The sequence below is a fragment of the Buceros rhinoceros genome, unplaced genomic scaffold (genome assembly GCF_000710305.1).
Source record: "Buceros rhinoceros silvestris isolate BGI_N320 unplaced genomic scaffold, ASM71030v1 scaffold6029, whole genome shotgun sequence".
Taxonomy (NCBI): Eukaryota; Metazoa; Chordata; class Aves; order Bucerotiformes; family Bucerotidae; genus Buceros; species Buceros rhinoceros.
Window position 1 is genome coordinate 7,439 of NW_010429633.1, and position 11,046 is coordinate 18,484.

General features: G+C 51.7%; 1 protein-coding gene across 2 annotated transcripts in view; it reads right to left on the minus strand.

The window, feature by feature from the left end:
• Window positions 1–1,835: 1,835 nt before the first annotated feature.
• The window catches only part of HNF4A (hepatocyte nuclear factor 4, alpha), a 16,911-nt gene continuing 7,700 nt past the window's right edge, over window positions 1,836–11,046 (minus strand). Inside the window, exons 4-11 of one of the 2 annotated variants that reach the window (XM_010142694.1) lie at window positions 10,102–10,227; window positions 7,486–7,641; window positions 4,141–4,228; window positions 3,443–3,598; window positions 2,922–3,158; window positions 2,611–2,739; window positions 2,225–2,245; window positions 1,836–1,978 (exon numbers count right to left, since the gene is read on the minus strand). In XM_010142694.1, coding sequence (XP_010140996.1) covers window positions 1,836–1,978; window positions 2,225–2,245; window positions 2,611–2,739; window positions 2,922–3,158; window positions 3,443–3,598; window positions 4,141–4,228; window positions 7,486–7,641; window positions 10,102–10,227 — 1,056 coding nt within the window. The remainder of the gene's footprint in view (window positions 1,979–2,224; window positions 2,246–2,610; window positions 2,740–2,921; window positions 3,159–3,442; window positions 3,599–4,140; window positions 4,229–7,485; window positions 7,642–10,101; window positions 10,228–11,046) is intronic. The other variant, XM_010142695.1, reaches the window with a different exon arrangement.

An 11,046-nucleotide genomic window follows, 5' to 3' on the forward strand; every position in this document is an offset into this window, starting at 1 on the left:
ACGCTGCCGACACCATCAGCGCGAGGTGAGGTGTTTCATGTTTGCGTTGGAAATCAAGGGACAGACCTGCAGCTCCTCTGGCTGGGCTGGCTCGGAGTCGGCCCCACCAGGGACCTCTCAGCAGCCACGGCTCCACCAGCTTCACCTTCCCAAGAGGCCGGCACCCGCCATGGAGTCTGGTTAGCCAGAGCAGCCTTGTGCTGCCAGACACTACTCAGGCCTGAAGTCGTGCAGGGCTCTGCGAGCTCCAGCCCTGCTGGCACCCGGAGATGCAAGCGCTGGGTGCGGGAGGACACCTTTCCTGGTTTCAGCTGTAAACCAAAGGTCACATCTGCGGGATTTTGGCACAGGCAGGAACAGAGAAACAGGGACTGTGGCAGGGGGGGGGCAGGGCAGGTGGGTGCAGTCCCAAGGAGTTTGGGTGAGACAGGGTCTTTCCCTGACCTCTGTCATTCTTCTCTGCAGGACTCGATGCACTGTGTTTTGAGGTTGCTGCCCTGAGGGAGCAGGGCAGGTGGGTGCAGTCCCAAGGAGTTTGGGTGAGACAGGGTCTTTCCCTGACCTCTGTCATTCTTCTCTGCAGGACTCGATGCACTGTGTTTTGAGGTTGCTGCCCTCAAACCCTCTGAGGTCTGAAGGAGCCACAACAAATTCATATCATGTTATGAAGACCTATAAATCTGTAACCAGCCACTCACTCTGAGCTGAAGGAGTGGCACTGGACTGGATAAGTAGATTATATGGAATATTTTAGCTTGAAAGCTGGGTCTGAACTGAGATCCTGGGTCATGATGCTTCCAGCACTTGGGCAGCCCAAGACCTTGGTCCAATCTGTGAGGATTGGGCTCTTCTTGCCCTCACAGGTCTCTCCCCTTCCTACATCCTTCCCCCCACTTCCTCCCAAAGAGGCATCCAGTGGTCTTCTTGTGACCACTGAGAAGCTGTAGTGAAGCCAGTGATATTTTGGGCAGTGCTGCCCACTGTCAGCCTGTACAGGGGTGACCCCATCCCATTACTCATGAATCCCGTGGTCCCCCCACTTCCCAGTCCAGGTAGCAAGGAGACAGTATGTGGTGTGAGGGAAGGATTTGGCAGTAGTTGCTTTTCTGAGCCTTGTGGTGGGAGGGGGGGTCATGGCACGGAAATAACAAAACCCCTTCACTAGGCAGAAGGATCCAAACAGCAGAGGATCCTGGTGGGCCAGACTTCGCCTCAGTATCAGCTGAAAAGATTTGTTAGACCTGGCTGGGGGGTTTAATGTGCTGGAGAGTGACAGTGTGCAAAGGCCTGGGACTAGCCAAGGCTGAGGAGCACTTCTGCCAGGGAAAAAACCTATGTGCTTCACCTGCTGCAGTGCTCCTGGGGGAGTTTCCATCTCCACCAGGTTTGGCTGGACTGGGGCCTGTCGGGGGAGCTGGCATGGCTGCTGGAGGGAAGCCCTCCATTCACGCAGCACGGAGAGTTGCTTGTTCACAGGGTCTGGTGTGTGCTTAACCAATGCTGAGAGGTGGCAGTGGGGGAACAACCAGCTGCACTGTCCCCAGCCCGTCACTGCCACCTCCCCACAGAGGGGGGCAGAAATCTGGCCCTTCTTTCAAGGACTGAGGGTTTCAGTAAGGCTTCAACCTTAGTTCTGGGACTCAGGGCTGCCCATGGCACGAGATGTCTGTAGCTGCAGGAAGGCAGCTTTTGGTGGTGGTGGACTAGTCCAATGAGCAAGTTCGTGTGTTTGTGCCCAAGGACCTCTGGATGGCTTCTCTTTTCACAGTGACAGAGTCAGCTCGGGCTTTTCTCCCACACAGTCTTCTGAACAAGGCCAGCTCCTCTGCAGATTGCTAGATGACCTCCTGTTTCGTGATGGTGGGTTGTGGGATGGAGGTTGGCTGTTTTGCCACAGTTGCAATGGCTCCAGGCAGCAGCTTGTATTGTTCTGGTCCTGAGCCTGCGGGTGGAGATGGCTGTGGAGTTTCTGGAGTAGCTACAGAGAGAAAAACAAAGTTAGAAGAGGGACCTGACAGCACTGGGGTCTCTCCTCAGTTGTGCAGAGTTCAGGTGTAAGCAAGGCAGAGGCTCTATAGCAAAACCGTAGGTCCTTACGGCTTGTGCGTTTGCTGCAAGGCAGCCCAGACACATCGGCATGGTTGGATGCCCTGGGAGAATCACAGTAATGAACGTCAAATGAAGGGAGCTGGCCATTTTTTTGGTCAGCTGAGATCATCTCAGCCCGAATTCCCAAGTGGTGGCCTCATGTGGTGGCTTTGTGCGGTGGACCAGATTTGCAGAGGGCAAAGCGATGTGTGTCTGAACCGTTCAAGGACAGGGAAGCCTTCCCACTGATTTCAGTAGGCACCGGGTGGGATCATTCATCCCTTAAGGGCTATGTAAAAGTTACAGTCTGCCAGGGATCATCTTGTTGAATCAGTCTAGCCTAATCTAATCTAACCTTCCTCTCTGTTTGTCTTTCCCTCCTTTCTGCATAGGAATTCCTCACACACCCATTATCAGGGACTCTGTCTTGCACAGAAATTTCCTTGCGAGGTAGAAACTACTTCCACAGACACTATGGAAAGCTCTCCGTTTCTCCTGGGAGCTCTCTGTCTCTCTGGCAATACTCACACATCTGCCCGTTGTGCATCTGAGGAGGCATTGTGTTGGCCACAATGACATTCGTTCCCAGGTTCTCCTGGATCAGGTGAGGGTGCAGGGGGTGGTGAGCATGTGGCGTTTCGCTTGATGAGCCTAAAAATGTGCATATGACATTAGTTGCACAGCTAATGCATCTCTGTAGGTGAGTAGAAACGGAGGATCCTTTGTTAGCACTGCCAATGATAGGTGGAGGTGAGACAAGGCTATGGATGTTCTCAAGGGAACAGTGATCAGGCAATACTGAGAGGCCTCTTGTGGGACCCTCAAGAACTCACCTCCCAGGAGCATCTCCTGCAGCAGGTTGTCAATCTTAGCCATGCCGAAGAGCTTGACAAACTGGATCTGCTCTATCATCTGCCAGGTGATGCTCTGCAGCACCGGCAGCAGCAGCAGCAGCTCCCCGAAGCGGCCCCGTGAGTCGTATTGCCGGTCATTGATGTAGTCCTCCAGGCTGACCTGCACCTGGTACCGCATCCGCTTGATCTTGGAGGGGTCACTCAGTCCTTTGGCGTCTGTAACAAGCCAGAGATCAAACTATCCAGGCTGCTTCCCTAGGAGCTGCCCTTCAGTCATAGCATGAAGTCGGGGTGCGGGCTGAGGTGAGCTCTCTCTGATTCTCTACCATCTGCTGTAATGGACATTTTTTCTCTTCTTAAACTGACTTCTCCCCTCCCTCTAAGAACAGTTTGGCCCAGAGTGGAGACCAGGCAGCATTTCCACAACTCAGGACCAGCACTGGTTGGCATAACCCAGACTAGTCCCCTCTGATGGTAACCCTCACCAAGCTGGAGCATACCTGGGTCAAAGAAGATGATGGCTTTCAAGCAGGCGTATTCATTTTCATCTATCTGCAGCTCCTGGAAGGGGAGGACCAGCTCATCCAGGATGCGGATCGCCACACGGTTCACTTCTACCAGTTCGGGGCAGTTCCGTGGGATGATGTGGTCGTTTCCTTTGGACAAGCAGCACAGAGAACGTTGCCTTGTCATTGCCCAGGACTCACCAAGGGTGAGGTGGCAAGAAGTGCCACCAAGGGTGGCAAAGAGTTCAAAACCCAGGTAACCAAAGCTGAGATAATTTGAGGGTGTAGGACTTAAGAAGTTCCTCCTTCTGCCCCTTCCCTGGCTCAGCCTGCCAGAAACACTGATCCGTGTGGCCAGAGCAGCCTCTGCTTACATAGGAGTCACTCAAGTGAGGAAAAGCTGACCGAGGAGCGGGAGCCTTTTTCTCAATCACACCATCTGCTTACACAAGCCTGGGGGGGGCAATGTGAATGTTCATAGTCCCCAACTTTGCCACATGTCATGGCCTTGATGTGAATGTCAGCCAGGCCTAGCTACACCCAAAGGCTGGGCTTGGCTAACTAAAATACAGAAAGCTCAAGCCACCACCCTACAAAAAGGATGACCGCAAACACTGAACCACCCTCTCCTTCACCCTGGCACGAATGCTTCGCAGACGCCGATGGGCCAGGAGCAGCAGTGCACTCTTTACCTAGCAGCAAGACATCCTTGAACACCATGGACCTCTTGGCAGCTCCCAGTAACAGATGTTCCCCTGCGTGTGCGCGCAGCAGTGCTACCTGCAAGGGCACAGAAAAGTTATTTGGGTGATGCGGAGACAGGGACAAAGCCGCGATTTCACGTAAGCCAGAAAGAAAGCCCCACGTTCCTGTACTGGACTCGGGGATGGGGAATGTGAGCCCTTCTCCAGTCACAGGCAGAGAAAGAGGTTAAAAAAAGGTTCACTCCTGTGCATAAACTGCTATAGATCCAGCAGAACCAGTAGGTGATAGACAGCACCTGAAACATCCCTCATTCGTGGCACGTGTCATGAGCAGTACCAGGCCAGACTGTCCCAGGACCTCACACCAGCCACGGCACGTGGTCACAGTGGGCCGTTTGCAGGCAAGGCAGCTCCTACCAAGTGCAGAACCAGGGACCGCGCTCCAGCCTGGGAAGCGGGGACAAGTACGGTCTCCTGCTGCGGACAGCTGTGACCCTCTGGGCCGTGCTCACCTCCCACTGGCCGGCCCCACGTCCGTCCGGCTGGTAGGGTCACCCACCCTCTGGCCATTCGTTCCCCCTGCAGCCATGGGCATTTGGGCCAGGGAAGCCAAAGGGATGTTTTTCTGACGTTAATGATTGAAGTGTTTCATTTTACATCCTCCAGTGACTCCTGAGAATGTTCTGAATCTTTTGCCCTCCTTCAGTTAAAAATTTCAGAGATTTAGGCAGAAACAGAAGTTAACAATTGGACAGCCTGACACAGAGGCTTCTTAATGTCCAGCCAGGAGCCTCTGCTGGAGTAAACAATCATTAAATATTAATGGAGGGATTCTGAAAAGTGTGTCCTGATGGGAATGGTCCCCTTCTCCAGTGTGTTATGTATCCCTCAGCATCTGACCAAGCCAAAGGAAGTCCTACCCTTCCAGAAATGCCAGGAGAATGTGTCACCCATGGAAGACAGCTCTGCTTAGAAAAGATGCTGGTGTCCGAAAGAGGAATTATTTTTACAGAGGGTGAAAAAGAGTTATGCAAAATAAACAGAGTGGAGGCCCTTGCAAGAAGCTACACACACACGATGCTGGGGAGCCTTTATCTGTATGCCAAAATCCAGCCTCCCTCTATCGCTGTCCAAACATGGGTGGATGTGTTAGCTGAGCTGCCGGCGATCACCAGAGCCACACAAAACTGAGCTTTCCTATCAGACGAAACTTTGAGCAGGAGGGAAAAACTGCGAGTCCAAATGGGGAGCAGAGCCCTCACTCAGAAATTTCCTGCCTAATGCAAACTCGAGAAAGCTCAGTTTGGAACCACCATTTTCATTTCCATAAAATTTGCATGTTTGAGCAGGGTTAAAGTAAACGATTTCAACATGGCAAAATCATCTCCTTTGATACTTGTTCTTGCGGCGATCAGCCTGAGATACTTCTTTACATTGTGAGCTAGGATAAATATGAAAGTTGTAACACAACGAAGTACAACTTTTAGCTTTAAAATGAAATGGCTTTGCCCCGCCAAACCCAGTACTTTGACATTTTGGTGCAGAGGAATAAAGAGGGGTTGGGTATGACCTTCCCTATAAAATGTTGGCAGTGATGATTCAACCTCAGAAAACATTTTAATGGTGATATAACAGCGTTTCCCAACACTAAGTGTTCCCACTGGACATGTCTTGACTGGCTCTTATGCCCCTTGGGCTGCTACTATTGCACATAATTTTGTTAGTTCCTGCTCCTTGGCATTTCTGTCCTTCCTCCTGCACTCCCCTGAGTATCTGCTGCCTCTGTTGTCACACCAGCCTTCGAAAGCCCGGATGGCGTTCACTGGTTAGTTGTAATGCAGCCCAGTCTTTCCTCTCTAGCCCTTTGGGAACTGCTCTTGATGGCGGATGGCTGGTCGTAACAGACGAGCTGTTCCAGTCGAGACGAGCCAGTGGAACACGCTGAGGGCACCTCTGCAGGGCTCAGGCAATGCCATCTTTATGCCTCCGTTTCTTATTTGAGAAGTTTTGCAGCCCCGCAGCTGTAAAATGAGCTCTCGTGGAAATTGGTGGAGGTTGCAGAGGTACTGGCCGGGTTTACTGCCTCCGTTCCACATGGCACAAGGACACAAGGGGTTAGGTGGAGCTGCCCAAGCCGCTGCTGGGCTGCAGCCCGTTTGCTCTGGAACTGTCATTTGCCATTGGAATCCATTTTGGTTTTCATAATTTCTGAGTCGTATATACCTCAGCAGTTTAACAGGTTTCTCACCATTTTAAACAACAGAGCACTTGCACACAATAGAAAAGAGAGAAATACGCTCCTGTGTTAACAGCACTGAACTTCCTGCGGCTCTGTGCTGCTGGGCGATTACTGAAGAGCTCGGATTCAGGGTTTTGGGCGGTTGATCAGCTGGATGCTCTCACTTTCTGGCTATTCTTTTTCTTCATGACACAAAAATTAACTCTAGGTCAATAGGGCTGGAGCCTGACCCTAGCTGAAGAGAACACACGCTGCTTTTGTGACTGTGCACTGGGCAGATGGGAAATACCTTCCTACCTGTGACAGAACCTGTGCTGGCCACCGCCAGCAGTGCTGTCCCTTCCCTCTGGAGCCTCCCCACCATCCACTCGTGCTGTTCAAGGCTGGGTGTGCATCATGTCCCGCAACATCTGCTGCAGACCTCTGAAATTTAGACTTACACGGGAGACATCTCTGAGGCTGCTGGAGATCCCGCAGGGCTGTTCTACAGAGGGTCCCAAACCCACTCTGCTTATCGCGGTTAGGGAATCGTCAAATGTCATCTTAGCAGTTTGTGTTAAATGCAAATGTATTCCTGTTTTTTAACCCTGCAGAGAGATTTTCTTATTGCCTTGGGAGCAAACTAGTGTGTAATTTAATAATTCCATTAGGAGAACGGATACAAACATGTCCCCAGGCAAGAAGCACAACGAAAGACAAACAGGCAGGTTTGGCTTTAAGGCTCGAGCAGACCTTAGGCTAGACATCTGTCCTGCTGAGTCTAATTACCCTGAGCATTTGTACAGCACGTCAGGTTTTCAAAGCGCTGCACAGACCATAATTAATAAATAATTGACTGATAGACAAAGTGTGCACAGGATTATGTTCCGATTTGGAGCTCAGTGTTATCATCGCTGTGCTCATCGGCTGCTGAGCTGCGCATGCGAACGGCCGGCCCTGGCATTGTATGGATGCCGTTCCCAATCAGGGCAGCAGTCAGGATAACAGAGCGGACAATGCTCATTTTATTTGAAGGTCTCAGCTGCCTGGCTCTCCTTCGGCTCCCTGCTGCCTTCGACAGGGCAGAGCGAGCTGGGGTGGGTGCGGGGACTTGCCTGGTCGTCCAGGGGCAGCTCGCAGAAGGCAGGAATGTACTTGGCCCACTCCACCAGCACCAGCAGCTGCTGCTTCATGGATTCACACACGTCAGAGATGTTGGCGATCTTCTTCCCTCGGATGTCTCCGTTGATCACAGAAACCGGAGATGATATCTGGAAGGAGAGAAGGGATCCTTCAGCTTTCAGCGCTGCAGAGGAAACATAGACAGGAAAATCCCCAGCCCATGGGTTTTGTGTTGATGCAAGCTCCAGCATCTACAGTTACTTTTTCATCCAGCTCCCAGAATACGTGGCCCAGCACAGCCTATTTCAAATTGACATCAGCCTGGGGATCTGTGAACATGAAATGCTTCAGAGCTGAGGCTATGGATCATCCTGGTAAACTGCCATGCCTTGAATAGGCTGCAAAGCACACCGTTTCTAAAGCCAAGCTCTTCCTCCCACTGAACAGATGTGCTCAGTCACAATCCAAGAGGGAACAGAGGGGCTCGTGCAGTGGTTAGCCTCACCAGTAGGAAGACACATCCACCCAGAGCTGCTGCTTAAGCTACTTGGTCCCACCAAAGGGCAGAGAACTGCTCCCCCGCCCACCCTGCTGCAGAGCTGGTGCTGGCCAGACCCGCCTTGTCTGGTTCTGACAGGAGACGCGTGGGCTCTGCTTCTCCTCCTGTCTGAGTCAGCGTGGGCACAACAAGTCTCTACTGAAGGCAGCTCTCCAGGTCTGACATCGCTTTCTGTGGACACCAGCTCATTAATATTTGACATTACCCCATTGGAATTGCTAAAGACAGACTTTAAAGACAACAGCCTCCCCCCTGCCCCCAGCTCTTAGGCCCTTTGGCAAAACTGCGCGTGTGCAAACGTGCCCATGACGCAGGTCCCACTTGTTGCGTGCCCAGGTATTTGCGATTGCCAAGGCAAATGGGGCCGTTTCATTCGCAAAGGACAACCCTGACAATGCCGCAAGTGCTGTCACACGCAGAGCCGGAAAGAACATCTCGCCCAAACCCGGCACCCAACCTTCCGCCTGGTTCTCATGCATAGCTGCTCACCCGGCTCATCTGAAAATTTGCCCTTAGTCACTACTTTGTCCTCATGCTTCTGTAAGAGATTAACTCAACCCCATCACTGCCCTCCGCCTGCCCTCTGTGCTCCTCTACAACATCAGCTCTTCCTGTCCTGGTCCTGCCAGCGCTTTCAGCTTGTCCCCGCCAATCTCCCCAAGGAAAGGGAATTCAAACCCTACCTGCAATTTTTTTTTCCACGTTGCACTACCTGGAAGCTTTCCAACTCTCAAGCTATTATTGAATAAAGAAGATTGTAAAAATCTCACCATGTATTACCCTAATCAGAGAGTCCGGAAGGCTTAGCAAATAAATAAAGACCTCTGAGTGAGTGACCCGCAATCTTGGAGAAAGCAGCTCCTCAGCAGTATCTTGTTCTAATTAGCCAGGCGCATAAAAGTTACCAATTACCGTGCTGGAGCCTGCCTTGTTTAATGAGTCTCTCTGTGCTCTGTGGGAGAGCAGGAGCTCCCCTGGATTTGTCGATGGTTGTAGTTTTTGTCAGCAGACCCTGCTCCGGCCTTACGTATGATGCCACTGCAGGAGTCAGAGTCCTGGAAATGTCCTTCCCTGGTAGATCTGGTGTCTTGAGACCCCATTATCTCACACCTCTGAGAGCAGCACCAATATTATTTTTATAGGGTATATAAATATCTTAGGGCCTGCCTAGGACAAGGTGAGACATTGGATGAGATTGGAAATGCTGCTTGTGTAGAGGATTGGCCCTTGGCCCTGCTGGCATATCCCCTTCTCGTGTGGACCTTACAGCCCAAGCCCTAACGTGGAGCCCAGCTCCTGTCCCACAGCATCTCCTGGGGCAGCCTTTAGGGTAATATGGCCCTTGAAGCAAGGGAAAACGTGGACTGCCAACTCGAACCCCTCTTCATTTTCACTGGGACAAGGAGTGCTGCTCTCCCCAGCTCCATGAAGGATGGCAGCATCTACCTATAGCACAGCCCCGTCTTCAGCACTTGTTCTTGCAGACAGAGCCTCTCCACAGCTCCTGTGCTGTCCTGTGTCCTCCTGGACAGCGCTGATTTGACGTACACTCTTGGCAATATCCAGAGTTTTTAGGAGAACACTCTAGGCAGTATGCTTGTGGAAATGAGATGTTTCACACATAATAGCTGCATAAAACAAGCATGGAACTGATTCCTTGAGAAATGCTGCAGGAAGCCAGAATCCAGAGTTGCTAACAGCTGGGATGGGGAAGGGAGGCTGCTCGTGTGCGGCCAGCCCCTCGCCTGGCTTAGGCAGACACAGCTCCTTGGATTTCAATGATTCTACCCTGTTTTCTTCCAGCAGGCTCTCCAGTCTTCATGTCCCGTCAAAGCAGAACAGATTATCCTGTATTATTACAGCTGAGTTCTGGACCAAGGAGCATTAAAGGAAATGGTTTCATGGCTTTGAAAAACCAGCGTAGAGTTGGCAGATGAGTTATTAGAAAAGAGGTGGTAATTGAAGACTCAGCTATTAAATACTCAGCTGTCTCTACTAGCCAGATAGTGCCTGATGCCCTTGTGTTTGCCAAAGAAGAAAGAAAAGGTACCTGCTGTGCCAGGACTTCTGCCTGCAGTAAGACGTTGATGGAGGGCAAGCTGCTGTCTTCATAACTCGATCTCCGGGTGCTGATTCGGTCCCGCTCATTCTGAACAGCTGTAAGAGAGTGTTTTGGCTGAGCTGCAGGTCATTCATGGCAACGCACACCAAAAATCAGACTTTTGGCATTCCCCTTCCCTAGCTGCAGTTTCCAGCTTTCCTGCCTGGCAGGGCAGAAGTGCAGCCGTGTCTCGTTTTGGTTGTGATGCCTGAAAGAGCTGACTACGTCTGGAGGTTGTTTTCACACTCACTTTATTAAGCTTTCCTGGGGCGAGGTCACTGCAGAGCCCGGGCTCCTGGTTCCAAGCCTGTAGAGTTCAATGGGAAAGTTTCCTTCAAAGGATCTGGCTCTCACCTTTTTCAGTAAGGTTGGGGGTTTTTTTGAGATATGGGGTCTGAAACTGTGCCTGTGTTCGCGCATGAGGCCCAGAGCTTATGTGTGAAATGGAAGAGTCGAGTATCTGCATGGCTGCTTTGTCTGTCCACACGACCTCTGTGAGCTCTCTTTGGGAAGCTCTTGCACAGGGTAGGTGCAGTTGGAAAACTTCCTTCTAAGCTACAATAAGGAAAGAAGTGCAGAACAGCTCCCGCTTATCTATCCAGAGCAACAGAGCTCTCTCATAGCTTATTGTAAAGAGAGTCCCAGGACAGGTTTGACCCCAGCGTGCCTCCCTGCTTGGTCTGGTCTCAAGGACCTGGGCCTTGAATCTAGAGGTGGCAGCGGCCAGAGCAGAAGCAGTAGTGCCGAGGAGGAGGATTTCCCATCCTACCTGCCACGAGGCTGTGAGCTGGCCATAACTCACCCCGGCCACGCCAGCCGAAGCCGTCTGCTCACAGAAGGTATGATCAATGGGAAGGGAAACAGAACAGTCCCTGCCTTCGGCTGGTGGCTCTC